Source organism: Solanum tuberosum, unplaced genomic scaffold (assembly GCF_000226075.1).
Source record: "Solanum tuberosum cultivar DM 1-3 516 R44 unplaced genomic scaffold, SolTub_3.0 scf00009, whole genome shotgun sequence".
Classification (NCBI taxonomy): Eukaryota; Viridiplantae; Streptophyta; class Magnoliopsida; order Solanales; family Solanaceae; genus Solanum; species Solanum tuberosum.
Window position 1 is genome coordinate 2,388,606 of NW_006238935.1, and position 24,041 is coordinate 2,412,646.

Genomic DNA, 24,041 nt, shown 5'->3' on the forward strand with positions numbered 1-24,041 from the left:
GTTTATACAATCCTATTAGAATAGGAATAGGTTTATACAATCCTATTAGAATAGAAATAGGTATATACAATTCTATTAGAAAAGGAATAGTAATAGAAATAGAAATAGGAATACTAAATAGTATCCTACTTGGTAAAGGATTGTATTCTAGGGTCTATAAATAGGGTCTCAATGTAATAATGTAAACAACAACAATTCAATAATATTCTTTTCCTATATTTCTCACAAATATGATGATTAAGAATAAATCCAATCACAAGTAACCTCAATTACAAATTGCAGTTATCAACAAGCAAGAATTCTCAAAACAACATGTGATAGTATCATTGTAGGCCAAATTGATGAAACGACTCATAGTTCAACTAAGTCACCAGTCTAACCCACACTAGGATTGAACATTCAATTTTCTTCGCGGATTATACCTTGTCAGAGTACATCATAGATCACCAACCAGAATGTTTGCTAATGCATGTCTACCTATCTTACATAGAATTTGTACAAATTGATGACTGAGTGAAAACACGCACTTTAAGGAAAACTATACTATTCTAATACATCATAATTCATCCAAAAAATATAAAAAGAACAAAGAATTAGAAATGCACCTGAAGTGAACATTCTCAAATTGAATGCTACCCCCACTTAAATTAAGAGATTTTGCATCAGCAGCATCTCTGATTTGAGCTTTTTCCTGTGTATGTTAGTCAGAGATCTGCTCAAAACATTTTATATATATATATATATATATATATATGCACAAGACATGAAGAACATGCACGTGATTTATTTATTTTTGATAAGGTAAATAGACTTCATTAAAGTAGCACCAAGGAGGTACTCGAAGAAACACAGGTTACAGCAAAGCTGTGACAATTACAGAACCAAAAAACCTATGAAATCCACCAGCTGATCTAAGTTTTGAAATATGTTTCCCTTACAACAAAAGTACAAATTTGAATACATCTACTCTATAGAAAAGCTATATTACTCTATCATTCTCAAAACATCTCTTATTCCTTTCCAACCAAATGGTCCAAAGCATGCACGTAATGTATCACTATCATATACATGAATTAATTCTATATCACAAAAAATGGTTCCTCAATAAGTGTCAGATGTATTTCTGGTGATCATTCATTTTATTGTTTGTGACATGAATAATGACAGTTCAATTTTGCAAGGACATGCCATGGCAGGTTGAGAAAATATGTTTGTAGCCAAATCACCATTTCTGTATCATGAAGGTCTACTACCAGAGTGATATAAAGGCTGTAACGGATAAAGAGTTACACGGCTTGATGTTTGGAAACTAAACGTTTAATACTTGTAATGTGGAGCCTGTGGCATCATATTGGTGCACATGAATGAAATTTCTCTTGATTTGTTAAAAAGAAAACTGAACAGGATAATGCACAACACAAAAGAAGGGCATTAGTTAATCATTTACCTTTGACCAGTGACCACACATTGCTTCCTAAAAAGGAACTGAAAATAATTCTAATATATCGCAAGTGGGCACATCACATGATTCACAACATAGTAATCCCCTCAGAATATGACCTCATTTTTATCACTTCAATCAGTAGTATGCAACCTAATTCAGTTTGGGGAAGATAACTTTATTTAGGATAACAGAAGATGTAAGGAAATTAGATTAGTGTAACATCTCGAATTCAAAAAGGAGGAAAATTTCAGGTTTCCAAATCTGGTGCCAGCACGGACGAACCACCGACGGTTCATAGGTTGGACCACGGACCGTAGGTGGAACCATGGTTGGCAAGATTAACTTTTCAGAAAGTGTCAAGTCCCAGTACTTTTATACGGTTCACCACGACGGTCCGTCATCCAATGTACGAGTCATAGATAGGTCTCGTAGGTGAGTCTCAGACTTAGAGATATTTTAAGAAATTTCAGTTGGACCCACGGAGGCCATGTACGAACTAAGACTGGGCACCGGAACGGGTTATACCGGTACCGTTCCGGTCCGGTAGTATTCGGGACGGAATGGGATACATTCAACCGGTACTCGGAACGGGACAGTATCATGATTTGGTACCGGTATACCGGTACCGGTTCATCCCGATTCCGGTCCGTGAAATCTTTTTTAAGAAAATTGTAATTGTAATACAAATTTGAATAAATTGGATTGGTTTTTTTAATTTTTGTCATTGTTTTATACTTTTATTAGCATTTCTTTTTTGTTTATTTAATTTTTTAAAATTACAAACTTAATTCATCACCTTCAAATAGTATAAACCTAAAAACTTTAAAATTTATAAATTTAACAAATTACAAATTTAAGTTACTTAAATTACAAGTTATAAGTTATAACTTATAACATATAACTTATAAACTTCAAAAGATTCAAATCTTGAAAACTTATAACATAAACTCAAAAACTTAAAAAAAAAATTAACTTTATTAAACTTAACTTACAAACTTATAAGAAAAAATTAAAATAATATATCTTTAAAATAAACTTAAGTAAAATTACAAACAATCATTATAAATTTCAAAACTTAAATACTTTATAACTATTAAACTTAGAAAAATAAAAAAATAACATTCATATTTTCGTAATTCAAAATAACTCAAAAACAAATTATTATTTTTTGAAATAGCTATATGTGCCGTCCCGTTTATCCCATCCCGTTCCATTCTGGTCCGTCCCGGTTCTATCCCCGTAATTTAGTGGGACGGGACGGAACCAAGTTTCCATCCCGGTAATTCCGGTCCAGTCAACAACCTGGCCAAAGTAAGAGAGGGAAAGTAAAACTTGTTTCTCCGAGGCACAGTCATTGAGGTAATGACCTGGGTCTTTATCTGAAACTTCCTTCCCCCTCCGGTGATCGGAAGGATCACCGGAATCAACCCCTCTTTCTTCTCTCTTCCTCCCACTCATTCCCCTTTCTATAGATACCCATTTCCTATATTTTCTGATGGAAAACACCATTCATTTTGCTGTGGGCTTCAAGTCTTATGATCTTGCAAGACTCTCAGGGACTGCTGGGGATTGGTATGACTGGACTGAGAGAAGCAGAACCACGACTCATTTTACCAAGAAAACTATGATGTGGATACTCCAAAGACTGAAGGAAGCCTCCTTGTCTAAAGGAAACTCAGTGAGAAGATGGAAAATGAGAGAAGATTTCTCTGAAACCTTTTGCGCAAGAAATCTCAACAAGTATGGCAGATACATCAGCATTATCAATTTGAAAGGCAAGAGGAGATCGGTGTTGATTATCCCAGAGCTAACACTCAACTCAGGATGGACCTTTGTAGCAGAAAAGGTGGATAGGTTCATTAAATCCCAAAAGAATGAGCTACCCACAATGGAGCATAGGTTGACTGACAAAAATATTCCTTATTCTGAAGCTCTTAGGAGCAGTAAATGGTCCAGCAGGGATAAAAGTTTCATAAATGCAGATTCTATGTTGAAGAATTCCGGGGGTGGAATAAATGATGTAGATGTGGCCAGTACGTTTATGAAAGAGGGGGGTAGAATATGCAATAATGATGACTCATTCTTGCAAAATGAAGTATTGAAAAGAAGTTTGGTGGGGAAATTCGAGAACAGAGTAAATGTACCCCTTACTCTTGCAGAGATCAGAAGGTGGTCCAGTAACATTTGGAAACAGTCTCACGGTCTGAGCATCTACGAGATGGGCAATGAAATGTATAACAGCAAGAGTGGACCAAATAAAGAGAAGATAGTGCTTCGTACCACAGCAGACGAGAATGAAAGAGGTGTCTATTCCATTAAAGAGCCAACTTTATCATCACTTATATCCTATCCTGACTGGGTAAAAAATGTAATAATGCTTGTATATCCAATTCTTTTAAGCTGCAGAAATAAAGCAGACAGTCCCCTAGAGACACAATAGGAGGTACAATATCTTATTATGAACTCAGGAAGCAAGATACGAGAGGCATCATCTGATACCAGAAATCTTACGTCTGCATATTATGTTTCTGCTCCAAAATTCGATGTCATGTGCCTAACTGTTCCCTCTATAATTATTTAGATAGCACAAATGTATTTAGCAAATAAAACAAAACAACAATGATATCAAGGAACTGGCTGATACCTCTAGTAACTGAAACATTGATTTCATGTCCACTAGACTTTGGATAGTCTCACGATATACGCTACCAAGGAAATTCAGCGGAAGCGATAGCTGGAACAGCAACCCGTTTACCATGACCTATCAAAAATAGTAATATTTCTTATTAGAGTGCTAGCACTGCAGAAAAAATAATCACTCGGCTAAGGTAATTAGAGAAAAAGTTCTACCAAGTCACCAACAGTCATGACACCATTCATAATCCCATTAGAACATAAAACCATAGCAGCTGAGAGAGCTATACTGAATATTGCACTTTGCCCAAAGTTTAAGATTGCAAGACTACGTTGTGTCTTTAAGGCAGCATCTTCATATCCTGGAGACAACACCATAATATCATGATTGCTTATTCCAATAAAAGAAAATGAGGAACAACGTAACAGTCAAAGTTTTGTATATCATAAGCCAATGAATCTATATCTATATATCTATATAATTGAGGATCCTCAACCCGGTGATGTGGCATGCTTTTTTTTTTTTTGAGAATTGGTAAACATTGTATTCTTCAGCATTAAGGATATGTTGGGGACCTTTAAAAAATTCAGAAAAGAACAAAAAGCATAATACTTACAAGGATCCTAAGAGTTCTAAAAGTTGATCTGAATCCTCTAATCCTATCTCTTTACACCAAAAATATAGAGATACAATGCAATTCCATTTAACCTTGTGAATGGAATTGGATATATCTTCAAAATTCCTACTATTCCTCTCCTTCCACACTGTCCACCAAATGCAATGTGGAATCAAATTCCACCAGGTCTTCTGTCTCTTGCTACCTCCTCTCCTGATCCAACAACTAAGTAAATCAGCTGTATGTTCGGGCATAGTCCATTTCACTTCTAAATAGTTGAGAAACATGGACCATATTTGTGCTGTGAAAGTACAATGTAAGAATAGGTGACTGTTAGTTTCCCCCGTCTTTCCACATAAAGAGCACCACGGAAGTATGATCTTTCTTTTCTTCCTCAAGACTTCATGTGTCAAGCATGCCTTTCTAATGACCAGCCAAGTAAAGCATTTAACTTTTGTTGGTGCTGCAGTCCTCCAGATATTTTTCCATTAACTCTGGTATCTGCTACTTTGCGAGTTGCACTCCTTTTTATATGCCCTACCAACTGTGAAGATCCCATCCTTACTGTGTGTTCAATGATCAGTTATCTATTTTTTTCCAGGTTCTTGGAAACTTTCACATAATTATTTAATTATATATATCTATATAATTGAGGATCCTCAACCCGGTGATGTGGCATGCTTCAATGATCAGGTATCTATTTTTTCCAGGTTCTTGAGAACTTTCACACAATAATTTAATTATTAAATATACACTATAATAAATATCACAGAAGGCGTGTCTTCCTAAATTCTATACAAACCTTTCGCACTAAAATCTCGCCACTTCGAAGACTGCAAGCGGGATACATACCCCATCACAAGCTAGAATAAGAAAATTGGCCCTTTCAATAAGAATACAGTGAGAAAATTCTAGAAAATTTGACAGCGGTGCTGCTTGGAACCTCACCGTCACCTCAAACTGGAGTTTCAACGGGCGAATCAAACACAATTTCAACCGGATAAACTAATTTTCGAGGGAGGCTATGGTTTTTAAATATGCTGGAGGGAGTGTAATCTCAGGGTATCATAGAAAAAGATGAATTGGTCAGAGAAATGGTTTCGACGGAACTAGGTTTGTTTTCAGCTGTCATAGAATTGGATGGACTGTGAAGATGACGGGGGTTCATGGCTGATTTTCCAGAGATAGATTTGATGTTTGATGGTGTTTTGGTAGTGTTAGAATAAGATAGGAAGAAGAATAGTATATACAATCCTACTTATGATAGGAATAGTATATAGAATCCTACTTGATAAAGAATTGTATTATTTTTTTATAAAGGATTGTATAATAGTGTCTATAAATAGAGTCTTTGTATAATAATGTAAATACACAATTCAATAATATTCTTCTCCAATATATTTCACATGGTATCAGAGCACTGGTGAGAAACACGGGGAAGAAAACTCAGTCAAACAAGTCACCATGCATCAATTTCTGGCGACTGTTGGGACTGATTTGCATCATCATCTGTTTTTATCAATGCTGTGAGAAAACCAACACCACCATGGGTCCCCCACTCTCCGGCAACAAAAACCTAACGTGTGACTTTTCCGGCAAGATCTGACCACGCGCTGGCACGTGAGCTCTGTTCCAGCTATCATCCGAAAGTGTTATATTCCAATAGGATCGCCTCTTCATTCCGAGGTTGCCCATATAATTATTTTCTGATTCCAACTAATTTTTGGCGATCAGATTTAATTTTTTGGCAACCACTACCTTTTTTATAAGATTCTGGTAAAAAATTGGCAACATATTTCCAAATTTTTGGCTTTCTGATCTCACAAGATGTCTTTCGGGATTGATATACAAGAATTGGAAGTTCAAGTCCTATGATCACTCCAGAACCATTAATGGGAAACTCAAAACTATTTAGCTTGACCTTCCTCAGTTGAGTTGTGGTGCAAGGGTCAAAATGTCCTAGACCACTTAAAAGAACATGTTTGTGTAGTAGATGAAGGCAAAGACTAATGAGGGAGATGCAAAAGCCAAAGCATAATGGGAGAAGGTTGATGCTTAATTATGTAGTCTCTTATGGCAATCTATTGATTCCAAGTTGATGCCCTTTTTTCGCCCATTCCAAACATGTTACTCAGTTTGGGAAAAGGCTCATGCTTTATTCACTAATGACATATCTCGATTTTATGATATGATATATTGGATGACCAACTTAAAGAAACAAGTAAAGAACAGGTTTGTGTAGTAAATGAAGGCAAAGGCTAATGAAGAAGATGCAAAAGCCAAAGCATAATGGGAGAAGGTTGATGCTTAATTATGTAGTCTCTTATGGCAATCTATTGATTCCAAGTTGATGCCCTTTTTTCTCCCATTCCAAACATGTTATTCAGTTTGGGAAAAGGCCCATGCTTTATTCACTAATGACATATCTCGATTCTATGATATGATATATTGGATGACCAACTTAAAGAAACAAGTAAAGAACAGGTTTGTGTAGTAAATGAAGGCAAAGGCTAATGAAGAAGATGCAAAAGCCAAAGCATAATGGGAGAAGGTTGATGCTTAATTATGTAGTCTCTTATGGCAATCTATTGATTCCAAGTTGATGCCCTTTTTTCTCCCATTCCAAACATGTTATTCAGTTTGGGAAAAGGCCCATGCTTTATTCACTAATGACATATCTCGATTTTATGATATGATATATTGGATGACCAACTTAAAGAAACAAGTAAAGAACAGGTTTGTGTAGTAAATGAAGGCAAAGGCTAATGAAGAAGATGCAAAAGCCAAAGCATAATGGGAGAAGGTTGATGCTTAATTATGTAGTCTCTTATGGCAATCTATTGATTCCAAGTTGATGCCCTTTTTTCTCCCATTCCAAACATGTTATTCAGTTTGGGAAAAGGCCCATGCTTTATTCACTAATGACATATCTCGATTTTATGATATGATATATTGGATGACCAACTTAAAGAAACAAGTAAAGAACAGGTTTGTGTAGTAAATGAAGGCAAAGGCTAATGAAGAAGATGCAAAAGCCAAAGCATAATGGGAGAAGGTTGATGCTTAATTATGTAGTCTCTTATGGCAATCTATTGATTCCAAGTTGATGCCCTTTTTTCTCCCATTCCAAACATGTTATTCAGTTTGGGAAAAGGCCCATGCTTTATTCACTAATGACATATCTCGATTCTATGATATGATATCTTGGATGATCAACTTAAAGAAACAAGAATTCAATATGTCTACTTACTTGGGACAGGTAGACACAGCCAGGAACGAATTTGAAACGTTGTACTGCAAACGTGGAAAAGCAGAAAGAGCACTGGCAGACGCTATTTCTAGTTCTTACACTTGTTGGTCTTCCTACTTACCATCATTCAGTGCGTTTAGATTTTAGCTAGTCCTACCGTTCCTACAATTAATGAATTATTCTCTCGTCTACTTCGTCGTGCGGCACTGCCCAGTCACAGTAGTTTTATCACCGACCATTGTCTCCTTTGTTCTCGCATCTCAAATCATAGAAAAACTAACATATCAATCTATGGAGAATCGGCAAGGAGGTAGTTTTGGGAAACCTAGACCCAAGTGTAGTTATTGTCATAAGCTTGGATACACTCGTGACATAAGTTATATATTTTGCATGTTCCACCACCTAGTCATGTTCCTATTGCTCTAAAGGAATATAATGAGTTCATTCCAAATCGCGCAAGTAAGCAAACATCTCCACAAGTAACCTCTATCACTCAACTTAACTGACCATCCAATAATGCGCATATTGCTCAGAAAATATATGATGAGTTCCTTTAGTACACTAGTATATAATAGTTTTAAAACCACAAGGGAGAAAGAACATATTCTTCTGTTTTGCCTCATCACTAGATTCCATAGCAAAGTGTACACTTACAGTGAAGCAAACCCATGTTTCTATTTTTCTGATAAGGTGAAGCCAACCCATGTTTTGTTGAAGGGAAGCCATGTAGACATGGTATCACCATTCTGTGAAACAGAATAAATTTCAATGATTTATGTTTTTCTTTATCAAGTAACTTAAACCATTATAAGGTTGAACTTCTCCTGTACTTTACCTGAAATTTGGACTTAAACTAATTGCCAAAAACTGTGTTAAATCATAAATGTTAGCACAGTTGATGCAATCTGATTCACCCAACATATACAAAACATAATAAAATAACTTAAGAGTGCAGAAGACCTTAATATATGATAGGGAAAAGCCATAAGGCAATACAACTTACTCTTTAAAAAGTGATCGTACTTCTCGGTTTCATACACCTCATTGTTAAAGTACTTCACAGTCTGAAGAAAATGAAAATTGCCAACACAATCAAGTGTATTGCACATCAGAAAATGGATAAAATAAGCTAATCATGGTACATAGAAACACAAGCTTACCTCATAGTTGATAAGAGAATCTATTGCTCGTGTGCTTGCATCATTATCAGCTTTATTCATCTCCTTCCTAAACTTAGTTCGCCACTGTAAGATACAAAATGAACAGGAAGTTTTGGACAAAAGATACTAGAAGCCAGACTCACTAAAAGTTACTGATATATCAGCTATCACCTAGCTGCCACTAGTATGACCAATGAATAACTAAAAGATGGAAAGGGGCATGAAATCCAAAAATAGAAGACCTTTCCAAATACTTGATGGGTTTAGTTCGTAGATAACCTGGGTAATACTTAAGGTAAAAGCAATATATGCAGCCACTGACAGTGATGTGATCCATGCAAAGGAAGCTCCAAACTTGTATGCAAGTATACCTGATACCATTGATATCTGAAAAGGTTCATGTTAATACAGTTGGAGTAATACTTAAAGCAACATGACAAATTTAGGAATTTTTAATCAAAAATGCTGCCTTTTGAATGATGGAATAAATGAATTTATATACCTCCAATATCGTGGGGAAAACATTGAAAACCATTGACGAAAGAATAAAATTGATAGCTCGGCTACCACGGTCAATGACCCGATTAAGACCACCTGTTTCTCGACTGCAAAATGCAAGAAGAATATAAAAACAAATCTATCACATTCAACAAATCACCTTCACAAGAGCAAAACAGATGGAATAAAATTTAAACACTCGGATATTTTTAAGAAGATATAAGATATAGACAGTAACTGTCCTAAGCATCTTATTATGGTGACATGGTACCCATTCACCAAGGACCTTGGCGTCAGGAAAGACTAAGTCAATATAGAACAAAGCCACAAATAGATGAAACTTAACATAGAACTAAACAGAACCAAGTTCACAGGATAATAACCCAACAGGTATGCCTTATTTAACTAGGTCTTTGAAGGAAACAGACTATTCGACTGATGAGGCTGATTGCATTAGTTATCCACTCAGACTTCAATATTGAACAAAGTGTGAATTTTCAAGGAAGTAGGTACTTAGTGTAAGTCATTATAAGAGTGGATTCTTTTAAAGCATAGCCTTCAGAATATATTGTTTTCAATGCTGGTAGAGCAGCAAATTACATTTATGTCATGATATCTTTGCTTCTTTTTTTGAACACTTTGTTCTCTTTGAAGCTAGAATGTGATATGGCAACAGGCACAGTTTTAGGCCTTCTATTCAATCATTAGCACCATGTTTCTACAATGGAAAGTTAAAATCTTGTATGAAGTGTAGATGCATTTGCTTTGGTATAATATTCTGGGTAACTAGGTTTCTGCAGCCGCAACATACCTCACATAAAAAAAGAACTACACGATTATTCCTACTTCTAAAAGATAGAGTCGAAGTGTATACCAATGTTTTGGACGCGAAAGGCGATAAAAGATGACAAGGGTCTACCTCGCCACAAGGCCACGCGAGCGGCGAGGCACTCGCCTTTTTTCAGTGTGGCATCAATTAATACCAAAAAATAAAATATTTAATTGCATATATAAATAATCAAAATCTCAATAGCAATAACCTATTAGCAAATATTTCAATTCAAAAACTGAAAATAGATAGTAAATACTTAGGGGTCGTTTGGTGTGATGGATAAAAGAACTTAAGCCTGGGATAACTTTTAAGCGGCCTTTAATCCGTTGTTTGGTTGCAAAAGTTGAGATAACTTATCCCAGGATTGACAATTAGTCCTGGGATAAGTTATCCTTACATGGGGGTGGAATAGTAATTCCAAGATAACTTATCTTGGGATAAAGTAGGTAAAATAACAAAAATAGCCCCCCTTAAACTCTCTTTTTTACACCACTTTACTTTCATGTATATTAACATAATTTTTCACAACATTTATAATAATAACATTCACAACCTTAATTATTAGTTGTTCTTATGATAATATATTTTGCCATTAAAAAATTATATTTTATAAATACAATTTTTATATATGAATATATTACAAGTTGAATTTATTTGCCTAATTCTTATGTTTATTTTTATTTTGATTTCTCTTAAAATGTTCACTCCACTACTAAATTGCATATTTTTAATTAAATAGTTTACTAGTCACTTAAAAATTATATTTTATATATCAATTATAATGTAGATAACTTTAATGATAAAATTTCTATTACTTTAATAAATTTAAATTGAAAAGTTTTAGTTTTAAGCTAAATAAGATGAATGTTTGGTTTTAAACTAAATACGATGAAAGTTTTATTTTAAAGCTAAATAAGATGAAAATTTTATTTTTTGGTTATCAAAAAAAAAAAAATAAGATGAAAATTTTATTTTTGATCTAAATAAGATGGAAGTTTTATTTTTAAGTTAAATAAGATGAAAAATTAATTTTAAAAACACACAGTACAATCATGGAAATGAACACACAAAATATATAAGCTAAATAAGATGGAAATTTTATTTTTTTAAAAAAGAATAACTAATTAAAGCTTGCAAAGTAAATGTAATAAATAAATAAATAAGGTGGAGGGTATTATCGTAAACAAACAACTTATTCTTAGAAATTATGCAATGAATATAAGTTTGAATATGACAAACCAAACAAGCAATAAAAACTAATCCCATCATAACTAATCCCAGCATAACTTATCCCAACATAATTTATCCCAGCATAACTTGTATTCAAACCAAACGACCCCTTAAAATCTAGAACTTGAATGAGAAAAATTAAAACAAAAGTCAAAACAGTGGTAGATGTAACTCTGAAGAAGAAGTGGAAAAAAATAAGGCATTAGAGGTGTGGAGTGGGGTGATAGAAAGGTGCAACAAGAAATTGTTTAGGTGGAAAAGTCAATACCTTTCACTAGGCCACAGATTGACCCTTATCAAGTCAGTACTTGATGGTCTTCCAACTTACATGATGAGTCTTTCCTATACCCAAAAGGATTGTAAAGAAACTCAACAGGGCAAGGAGATCCTTTTTATAGCAAGGAAATAAGGAAAAGAGAGGTTATAATCTAGTGAAGTGGGATGTGCTAACCCTCGGTAATCAGCAGGGGGGTCTCAGTCTGAAGAACCTCAACAAACAGAATACTTCACTACTGCAAAAATGGCTCTGGAAATTTTGCGCAGAAGAAGGGGCTCTCTGGAGAAGATTTATAGAATGGAAGTATGGTTTACTCACTCAATGGACAACTGAGGACGTCGTGGGTACCTTTGGGTGTAGTGACTAGAAAACCATAAGAAGATTATGATCCCATTTCAGCAATAATGTCTCTATCACCGTCGGAAATGGCTTAAGAACTGATTTCTGGAATGAGGTGTGGATTGGAGAAAACAGTCTTAGAAACTCCTTCCCACACCTTTACACTTTAAGTTCACAGAAGAATGCCAGAGTATCCCACGTTTGGAGCCAACAAGGATGGGACCTAGTATTTAGAAGAGCTCTGAATGATTGGGAAATTGGGGAAGTGGCCAGTCGGCTGGAAAGACTTAACTCACACCCTACTTTATCCATGTGGTCTGACAAACCTAGATGGAAACTACACATTAAAGGATACACATTATGATACCTGCTTGTATTTTTTGGTGTATTTGGTTAGAGAGGTACAAGAGATGTTTTTGATGGAGAGTCAACTGCTTTAGGCATTTTGAAGACTAGGTGCACTGAAAATTTGTTAGTTGGACCAACTTGTATCCTGCTGTTAGTGCAAAACAACTTCAGGATTTTACTAACTCATTAGCTCTGGCTTAGATAGTTTGTATAGTTAGCCAGAGATTTTTTTGTAAGCTCAAATGCCATACCTTGTAAATTTTGCATCTTCCTGATGTTGTTATTAATACCACTTATCTTATCAAAAAAAAGGAGTGTTTATAGAGAAATCTTGCTACTGGGAACTCAACACACTACAGACAATGCTAGACATATGGCCTTGGAAGCTAGTGTGGAAGACCAAATGTGATAGTAACCAGAAGTAGAGAACCGACAAAATAGAACAAAGCAAGTAGATTTACTGAAAATAGTTTGTGCAAGTATCTTAAACACAATTATACAGATAAAGTTGCCTGTATGGAGAGGACAAGACTCCAGAAAATAGTAGTTTTGATTCTTAATTACATAATACCAATAACTAATCATGATTACATATATATATAGAGAACATAAAAGGATAAGACTGACACTATAAACTACATACTAGGAATAATAACTGCTAGACAACTGTTGTAGCAGTTGTTAGTCAAGAATTCAACTCTTTATTCTTTTGTTGATATTTTCATCTAAAGTACATCTTCAGAGGTGGGTTGGTATCAAAATGTCCTCCAAAGGTAGCTTGTTTTACTTGGTTGGTATGCAAAAGGGCTTGCCTAACCCATGAGGCACTCCAGAAAAGGGGCTGGCAGATCTGCTCAAGATGCGCATTGTGTGAGCAGGATGCAGAGGCCAATGTTCATTTATTCATGCATTGTAAGGCAGCTATGAGTTTATGGAACATGTTTTTGTGTCTGCTAGGAGTTAATTGGGTGATGCTTAAGACAACATTGGAACTCCTAAGCAGATGGGAAGGTATTGGGAACAGAGGAAGAAAGGAGCACTGGTGGAGAATTATCCCAGCAAGTATATGGTGGACCTTATGGAAAGAAAGAAATTCAAGGTGTTTTGATGGTCACAACAGTTACTTACAGAAGATTAGAACGAATTGTATAAGCCTTCTGTATTTTATTTTATTTTTGAGAAGGTAACAATTTGTATTATAAACCAGTACTTATGTAGTACTGAAAGCCCCTTTACAAAAACGTATGAAAATCTAGGAACAAAAACAGCAAGCCTAGCATGATTCTAATACTTCTAGGATTGCTTCTGCATCTACAGGGTAACTCTTTGTACACCAAAAACATAATAACAGAATACAATCTGTTTTGATCATTTGTAGGGATCTGCTTCTATCCTCAAAGCTTCTAGCATTCCTTTCTCTCCAAATGGTCCACCAGATGCATGCTGGAATTGTCCTCCAATAACTTATGTTCTTTGCCTCAATTCCTGCTTCCTCCCAACTTGAGAGAGTGTCAACAATCTTGCTAGGCATTGTCCATTGAATGCCTCTGAGATTGATGAAAATCTTCCACAATTGATCAGTGATTTTGCAATGTAAGAACAAATGCCTAACTGTCTCAGCTGCCTCCCCACATAAACAACAATGTGTCACCAGAATGTTGTTTCGTTTCCTCAGATTCTCATGTGTTAGTACTGCCTCCTTTACTAGCAGCCAAGTGAAGCATGCCACCTTGAGTGGAATTTTGGTTTTCCAGAATTGTCTCCAAGGCCAATTGAGGGTTAGAGGAGCCCTTTTCATGACCTTGTAACCTGAGCTCACTTTGTCTCTTCCTTTGTTGTGCTCTGTCCACCAAAGGCAGTCCTCCCCTTCCTTCAAACCTTGAAATGATTCCAACCTTTTAAAGAATTCAACTAATCTACAAACATCCCAGTCATTTAAATTCCTTCTGAGATAGATCCCAACCTTGGGGAGACCACATTTCAGTCACTGTTCTGTCTTTATGTAGTGCTAAGTCAAAGATGTCAGGGAAGATCTCTGACAAATTTTGATTACCAAGCCATCTATCTTTCCAGAATTGTGTCCTGACACCATTGTGTACTGTTATAGTAGTATGATTCCTTAGGAAAGGCCACCAGTTCCTAATTGATCTCCAAACAGTAACACCATAGGGATTGGTTGCTTCCTTGGTGACCCATGAATCCATCTCTCCGTACTTCAGTTTAATCACCTTGCTCCACATTGAGTGTGGTTCATGAGCATATCTCCACAACCATTTCAGCTTTAGAGCCTTGCTTTGGTTCTTCAGGTAGGGGAGCTAGAAGATTTAGTTGATTTTATATAGGAAACTTGTAAAAATACCCTCTTGGGTGTAGAGGACACTGAATCCATTATAGATATCGTAGGTTCCTGTTAGGATTCAGATTCGGTTTTCTTACTTTTTGACAAGCTGTAAATATGGTTTAGTGCAACCCATGCACTGGCTCAATGAATATACACAACGTTACCTTCTCAAAAAAAAAAAAACACCCTCTTGGGTGATGTAAGTTTCCAATTCATCATTTTTGGATGATGAATTGTTTGGTGTGAATATAAAGTTACCCTTTTCTCAAAAAATAAGGAAAAAGAAACAGAGGAAGAAGAAATCTGAAAAGAAGAAGAAATTAGAAGAAGAAAAGAAGAAATACGTATTGGTTGGACTTTGGAGTCACCGGAAAAGTATGGCTGGTCGCTGGAGAAGTCTAGCTTAGTCGACTGGTTTCAGTCACAGTCTAGGAATACAATTTTGTAAATTTGGAAAGAAAACCCTAAAATCACCATTTAACTTTTAAAACCTTAAATTGGTCACCTTTTTTTACGAAAATACAAAAGGCGACGCCTTTGTTGCCTTTTGAAGATGGCAGCGCCACAAAGCTAATAGGCGATGAAGGGTCACCTCGCCTCTCGCCATTGGTGACGAGGCAATTGCCTTTCACAACACTGGTGTGTACATAAACAGTCCAGGCTGGTGTTAACCTTTTTGCAGCACCGGAAGACAGAAATGAGGGGATCTTTCTCCTAGAAACAAGAGAGATATTGTATGATAGCTTTTAATCACTTTCGAGGTCCAACAATTCAGCTGTTCCTCCAATTTAAAGACGAGACACATGAGAGAATGGGGAAGGAAAAGGAGAGAGAGAAGAAAGATGCGGCAAATGCTATTTCTGAGGCAATGCATTAATAAAAGCACATAATTAGCTGCAATTCTTTAGAATAGAATATGCATAGTCATCAGGTTAAGAAGAAAGTGTGTCAAGAAATACCTAAGGTGATATTGCAGGTCGAGTTCATGCAAGTGCGAAAAGACCTGCATACATTAGAGCCTGTTATGTACATCAGCACATTAAAACAAAAGATTTAAGTAAAGTAAAAAGATATGACACGATCAAGACTCGTGCAAAGCATAAATGCAATTGAAAATGTAAAACTATCAACATTAACTGATGTCAGATGGAACACGGGGATAATATTTAGCTAACATACTAGATGATCACTCATCAAAGGACACCATTTTTTTAATATAGTAGTTAAACTCACTCTGGAGTTCGCACAAGGACTAATGGACACATGCAGAATATTTTTTCAAAGCAGTAGTGTCCAGCAACCAATGGAGACTTGAAGAGTCTATTCAACTTTGTTATCGAAGCTACACCCTAAATGGAAAGAGTGGCAAATGTGCATACAAGCAAATTTATCACTTCAACACATCAACTGCATCTTATAATCTTCTGCTAACTAAACTGCTATTCTCACATAAGAAGCAACAACAAACTAAGGAGATCAATTTCTTACTTTGAGCACTTCAATGGATAACATTTGATCCCCAAATTTGAATTCATCTTTTGAAAACTTTGCAATTGTCACCAGTATTTCCACGAGAAATTAAAACAGGAGACATTTAAACTGTGACCCACTGTTCAAACAATGAAAATGGATGACAACATGGTCAATGGTGGGTCAGTGATTTGAAGTATGTTCAGTTATTCACCTTATTATCTTCCCAAGTCGAGCCAGGACGACCAACTTGAAACAGTGTATTGAACAACACTAAGGGATATACACTATACAGGGACTGAGACCCTAGACCTGCTCAGTTCTAGGTTTAACCAGAATATTTCAAAACATAGTAGGAGAAGAAAGGAAATTTCTATTGGAGGATGAGGAGAGTACTACACACGAAAAAGATGAAAATCTTCCTCCTTTTTTCTTTATCTATTACGCAAGTAGAAGAGATTTAAGTCTTCATAAGTCCACTTTCCCACTTTGAAATGCCCACATTTTTCAAGCTGTAGACACGGGAAAAGGCTCAGGGGTAAATTTCCCATCTCAATTCATCTTGCATAATTTAACACAACCATCCAAGATGGTCTCTAACAGACTGACATAGACCAATATTCACCTTTGAATTGAGAACAAAAGAGCCTAACTTTGGACAAATCCATGAGATACTATTGTGATAGTTTTTCATTGACAAGAGCCCATGGTAGACACAGACAACGAAGTGTAAGCATCTTAGTACATCACACATCTGTCCAAAGATAAGAATGTAGACTCTATCTCCCAATAAGCGCATCATCTACAATAAGTTTGGATCTCGGGTCAATACCCCCACAAATTTATGCTCCATTCCCTCAGAATTCTGTCATCATTACGAAAGTTACTCAAGAAAATCTAGAAATGTTGTGGTTCCTGTCAGTGACAACTAATCTAAGGAGACACAGAAGAAAATAGGCTGGCAAACAAACCAAACTCCTCTGTACCTTCCGTGAAACTGACCGAATAGTGCGGAGTGCGACCTTTGAGAAAATTGCAGTTCGCAATTCTGCACACAAAAGAAAGATGAAGGCATTTAGAATTATTAAAAGAGAACAGAACAGTAAAGGACTTGCTGATGAGGAAAAGGAAATAAATATCTATCTTCCATTGACGCATGAAAATTATATCTTTTAATGATAGAAAGAACAAAAACTAGTAACTCTGAATCTCAAGACAAGCACAAGCAATTACTTCATAGGTGTGAAGTACCATTGAAAGCGGATGCCCCTGATCGTGCAATACCATACCCAATCAAGACCGCAGCAGGACTTACAAAAAGAGCCAAAACAGTAGAGTTTGCAGCAGTAAACTCTGCAAGCGTGCTAGCATTGCCAGTTGCTGTTGACAACCAATCAACAGCAAGCTTAAATAAGAATGGTACTTGAACATTCACAACCTGTTGCATGAAATGCACAAAAGGTCACTGCTTTGCAATAATTAATCAGCAGAAAAATCAATATTCATCCCCCGTTTGGCAACAATCTCCACATAATGCCCATTCCTTTAGAAAAACTAATAACGCAACTAACTCCTGAAGAACTAAAGCAAGTTCCCAAGGTCCGAATCCCAGAACCTGCCTAAGCCTTGGTGACACTGGAGGTCAGGGTCCCAGTGTCTTCCTAAGCGTGGGCGGCAGAGTTAAAGGATCCCTCCCTATGCTGATGGGAGAAGCAATGAATTATCCGCACTCAAGTACTACCATACTTGAGTAAATAGATAAATAAAGCAACTAGAAGAGAACAACTCTCATACCTTTGCACCAACTAGTAAACTCAAGGCAGCAATGACGCGAAAGCGGAACTCAAAATTATCCTTCATCCACAAGTATTTTGCGAGAGTGCTTATAATTCTGGCATTAGATATTTGATCGGCTTCCGTTGCAGGCTGAGTTTGTTCCTTGTTGAGGAGAGGCTTTTTTGTGCCAGCATCATCAGTTGAAGATGTTGAAAACATGGCATACCCATTTGATTTCCCATCCTTTAAACCAAAAATAGTCAATCAAAGAGAGGTTTACAATAATAAAATTTAAAAAAAAAGTAATAAAAATGAAAAGACACACATACAGGGTTTTTAGCAGGGAAATCAGAAATGAATGCCTTGATTTGTTTGAAACCAGTAGAAGTGGTTCTTGAAGAATCCCATGGGTATCGTTTAATGGTTGAAAGATGAGTTCGATAACTTGGGGATTTTAGTAGTTGGGAAGGGAAAAGGCGAGAAGGGATGTAATTCAAAATCATTTTTTGTGTTTTGTGGAGCAACAACTCCCTACCCCTAAAACACCTCGAATAGATACTACCTTGCATTTTTATCTTACTACTTAGATTGATGAAGATAACAACTATGTGTCTCCGATCAAATCTAAAAAAGTCGCAGTTGCCGCCGCCGTCACCACATGAGGACGCTGCCAACCGATTTATTTGGGCCAAATTTCTCTCCTGTTTTCCTTTCTCACCATTTGTCCCTGCCTTGTTTGCGGATTACAATTATCCACACTACGGAAAATTATATATAATAGCAAACTATTCATTCAAATTAAATGCTATAAATATACTTTGATTTAATTATATCATATAGCAAACTATTGCTATTTTTCGCCACTCTCCCTGGTAGAGTCTTGCTTGCCACTCTCGTTTGGTGGCAGTCTCGCTCGCCTCTCTCGCTTTTATACAAATTAAACACAAATGTATAAAATGCATTTGTGTTTGTATAAAGCGAGAGAAATTGTATATATACATATATTTTCGTTCCCCTCTCCCAGATCTCGCTCGCCACTCTCCCAAATCTCGCTTGCCTCTCTCGCTTATACAAACAGAAACGAAATGTATAAATTGCGCTTCTGTTTGTATAAAGCGAGAGAAATTTGTATATACACATGCAAATACATTTATCTTCATCCTATACACTTATAATTATACAATACAAATATTTTCCTGCTCAGTTTTCTTTTGTCTTTCTCTCTTTCTCGTTTTATACATACACAGATTATACAATTGATCTTTTGTATACAACTGTTTTCTTTTGTATATGTATAGCGAATTATACAACTGCTTTCTTTGTATATGTATAGCGAATTATACAACTGTTTTTTTTGTATATGTATAGCGAATTGTATATATATATGTTTGCTATGGAGCGCAATCATGCAAATTTTGCTATAGCATACAAATATGAATTTTGTGTTTGCTATATGTGAAAGTTACTCTATAAATGGGTCAAACCGATTTTAAAATGTAATTAAGTTAATCTGGGATTAAATTAATATTTTTAAAATTTTCTAATATTTTATGAAATACAAAAAAAAACACTACATTTTATAACTACTTTAATTCTATCCAAATTATTATTATTTTTAAAATAAAAGAAAATAGAATTTTCTCCTTCTTCTTCTCTCCAACGTTCTTCTCTTCTTCTTCTTCTTCCTTAAAAAATCTGACTATCATTCTCCTCATTATCTTCCTCCTCATCTCCGGCCGTTACTCTCTCTTTTTGAATTGAAGGTCGTGTTCGACTTAAAACGAGTAAGTCATATTTTTGAAAGATTTTATAATTTTCAAACAACACACTCTTGATACTAAGTTCGTTTCTTGGGTTAATAAACAAGAAATCGTTCTATAGATGTCAAAATTGAATAATTATGTAATAGTACCTATTATTTCTTTTTTATGAAAGAAAATCATCAAACCCAAAAAAAACCCTAATTTTTAAGAAATGTATATGTATTGTTGTCGTTCAGTGAAAGTCATTTTTTGTTGCTTTTGTTCTTTTTGTGACCATTTTGTTCATATGATTATAAAAATATAGTATATTCAGTTATCCAACATATATTTCATTTGTTGAAAGAAGTGTCGTATGTTGCAACATAGTAGTGATATGTTGAAACAGAAAATTCATCTATGGCAACAGAAGATTCATTTGTTGCAACAGAATGTTCATTTGTGTCAACAGAAGTATAAATTGATACCCCTTGTTATTTTATAATCCGTTGTAAATTCTCAACTCTTTTTGTTTACCTTGTAGACAAATTGTCACCAGAAGGTTCACATGTGGCAACAACTCAATCTTTTATCGGTGTTGCTTCCTCTTCTAACATCAAATGTTCTTCTGTCGATGTAAAGGATGTGAGCAACAACGTGATTATGTACTTACTCGTGTTAAAGAAATCACTAATATTATTAAGGAAATGACATATAATATTGATGGTCATATAGCCAAGAATATTTCACATGTAGAGACTGTGGAGTTTTTGTTCCTGCATACGCTGATTTTTTGAGTGATGGACTACAAGTACCATCTTCTGAAATTATTTATCAATCCCTTCGCATGAGATATGCTTCACTCCTATAGAATTATGGGATTTTAAAGGCTCAAAGTGGCAATGTTAATAACAATGAAGACCCACATAGGCCTAGACCTAAAAAATCAAACTCCATATCTCCAAATGAAAATGTTATGGTCACCTTTATTGATTAGATTTAGTTTTGATGGATATGTATATCATTTTGAATTACTTTTTGTTGATAAGTTGTAAAAAGTAATTGGTGAAGTGTTCCTTTTAGCTGATATATTAATGGTTAATATTGTATTTATTTTGTTGGAACAAATGTTATTTATGTAGGAAACGAGGAAACTATGTGGTATATGTGGCAACATGTATAACCTCTGTTGTAAAAAATCACACAATTATCTGCATGTGCCCCAACATAAAGGTTATTTGTGGCAACATATGTCACTTTGAATTAACATGTCACTACATAAAAAATGATCTTTAGCGACAATTAATTAATGGCAATAGCTTAATTGCCGCTAAATATGTATTTTTAGCGGCAATTAGCACTCTTTGTATATATCCCTAAAGCATTTAGCGATATTGGATCTAAAGACACTTAACTAATGTCGGTAAAGACTTTAGCACTCTTTATTAATGTGTTTATTTATTGCCGCTAAAAGTTGTTTTTGTTGTAGTGTGTGTTGCAACATAATATTGCCAAAAAAAAAATTAAAAAAGAAAAGAAAAACACAGTCATCTATATAAAAGTCACTTGGGGACGAACAACGCTTCATATTAAAAAAAATTGACTTTTCGTTTCTCTTTCTCCACTCTCTCTCTCTCTTCTATTTTGTTTCTCCTCTCTATTTCTTGTTTATCCATTATTTCTCCACAAATTCACTTGTTGTTGCAATATTTTCTACAACATAAAGTGTAATCTGTTGTAGTTTCTTTGTCTCTACAATAGTTTCAACCGCCTCGTTATTGTCGCTCATTTCTTTTATTGTCGATATCTTCTCAGGTAAAAATTAAATTAGGATTTTCAAATATTTGATGATATTAAATCGGGAGCTTTTTAGTGGTTAATGGTTGGTTGTTATTCTTTTTTTTGAAATATTATCTGGTTTCAAAAGGCTTCAATTTGTAGTTAGTTGGTTAGAATTTAGGAAGGGTTTTGTGGTTGGTTGGTTGGTTAATGTGTGGTATTGAATCGTATTTGGGGTTTTGTGAGAGGTGATGTATTGTTGTTTATTGTTTATGTTATTGTGTGTTGTGTTGTTGTTATTTTTGTTAAGAAATATTTGATTTTGTGGTTGATTGTTGATAAACTTTTCCAAATACAAATATAATGTTCCCTATCAAAAGAGAAATTGTAGTAACAATTGAACCAATTGACACAAAGATCAAGAAGAAACCTAGGATTGAACTGGTAGGAAGAAGAAGGAAAATTCTAGTTCCTCTCTTTTACAAGAGCTTGCATTCAAAACAGTTTCTTCTCAAGTAGAATCACGAGTTTCTTCTTCTCAAGTAGAATCAAGAGTTTCTTTCGAAGTAGAAGTAGGAGTTTCTCAAAAAGAACTTGATGTAAAGGAAGAAGGACAAGAAAAAAATGAGGATGACGAAGACAGAAAAGATAATAATGAAGCTGATGAAGAAGGACAAGAAAAAAATGAGGATGAGGAAGAAAGACAAGATAAAAATAAAGCTAAGGAAGAAGAAAGAGAAGAAAAATAGAGGAAAAGGAACACATACAAGAAAATAAAGAAGTTGATGAAGAAGAAGGGAAAAAAAGAATTGTTGTTGGGTCAGTTATGGGTTGGGGTCTGCTCATGAGATGGAATAGTTTGTATTATGGTGCAACTTATTCGTATTCAGTTGCAGTTGATTCATATTTTGTTGCATTTTTTGTAAATTTTTGTTGAAATTGATTCATATTCTGTTGGAACTTTTTTAAATTATGTTGCCATAAATGCCAATTAGATGGATATATTAATTGATAAATTAAGTGATTTAGTAATTAAAAATGTTAAATTGGACCATATTCTATTACATTATACCATAATTTAGCAATAAAAAAATAAATGCTATAACACTATATAATGATGATCTATTGTGTTATATTAATTATTTAGTCATTGGATAATAAAATAGTGGTATAATACTATATGTATTGAATAATTGATAAATTTTATGAAAATTGTTACATTAGACCATAATTTTGTAATTAGACATGTTATGACACTATATATTAGTATTACATGTTGTATTAGGTCACAATTTAATTGAATTAATATGAAAAACCACATGTAAGGTTATCCATATATTGCAACATATGACCTATAAGTGGAAATTTCAACACAAAATTGACCATATGTTCCAACAGAATATACATAAGTTGTCACAGATGCCAATTTGATGAATGTATTAAACGATAAATTAAGTAATTTAGTAATTAAATGTTAAATTGGACCATATTTTATTTCATTAGACCATAATTTAGCAATAAAAAAAATGCTATAACACCATGTATAACGATTCTCTATTGTGTTGTATCACTATCATATGGAATTACTTAGTCATAGGATGATGAACTTGTGGTATAATACTACATGTATTGAATAATTGATAAATTTGAAGAAAGTTATTACATTATACCATAATTTAGTATTTAGACATGCTATAACACTATATATTAGTGTTACATGTTGTATTAGGTCACAATTTAATTGAATTAATATGAAAAACCACATGTAAGGTTATCCATATATTGCAACATATGACCTATAAGTGGAAATTTCAACACAAAATTGACCATATGTTCCAACAGAATATACATAAGTTGTCACAGATGCCAATTTGATGAATGTATTAAACGATAAATCACATGTAAGCTTATACATATGTTGCAACATATGACCTATCTGTGGTAATTTCACCACAAAATTGACCACATGTTCCAACAAAATATGCATATGTTGTCACAAATGCCAATTTGATGGATGTATTAAACGATAAATTAAGTAGTTTAGTTATTAAAATGTTAAATTGGACAATATTTTATTACGTTAAACCATAATTTAGCAATAAAATATTATAACACTATATATAACGATTCTCTATTGTGTTATATCACTATCTTATGGATTTACTTAGTCATAGGATGATGAACTTGTGGTATAATACCATATGTATTGAATAATTGATAAATTTGATGAAGGTTGTTACATTAGACCATATTTTGTAATTAGACATGTTATAACAATATATATTAGTATTACATGTTGTATTAGGT

The 24,041-nt window shown here is 34.6% G+C and overlaps 1 protein-coding gene across 1 annotated transcript in view; it reads right to left on the minus strand.

The window, feature by feature from the left end:
• The window catches only part of LOC102584121 (ABC transporter B family member 25, mitochondrial), a 27,523-nt gene extending 8,564 nt beyond the window's left edge, over nt 1–18,959 (minus strand). Inside the window, exons 1-12 of the mRNA XM_006339319.2 lie at nt 18,546–18,959; nt 18,235–18,459; nt 17,692–17,878; nt 17,427–17,488; nt 15,930–15,973; nt 9,608–9,710; nt 9,385–9,492; nt 9,106–9,189; nt 8,949–9,009; nt 4,295–4,440; nt 4,089–4,205; nt 606–691 (exon numbers count right to left, since the gene is read on the minus strand). Coding sequence (XP_006339381.1) covers nt 606–691; nt 4,089–4,205; nt 4,295–4,440; nt 8,949–9,009; nt 9,106–9,189; nt 9,385–9,492; nt 9,608–9,710; nt 15,930–15,973; nt 17,427–17,488; nt 17,692–17,878; nt 18,235–18,459; nt 18,546–18,785 — 1,463 coding nt within the window. The 5' untranslated portion in view covers nt 18,786–18,959. The remainder of the gene's footprint in view (nt 1–605; nt 692–4,088; nt 4,206–4,294; nt 4,441–8,948; nt 9,010–9,105; nt 9,190–9,384; nt 9,493–9,607; nt 9,711–15,929; nt 15,974–17,426; nt 17,489–17,691; nt 17,879–18,234; nt 18,460–18,545) is intronic.
• Nucleotides 18,960–24,041: the final 5,082 nt, after the last annotated feature.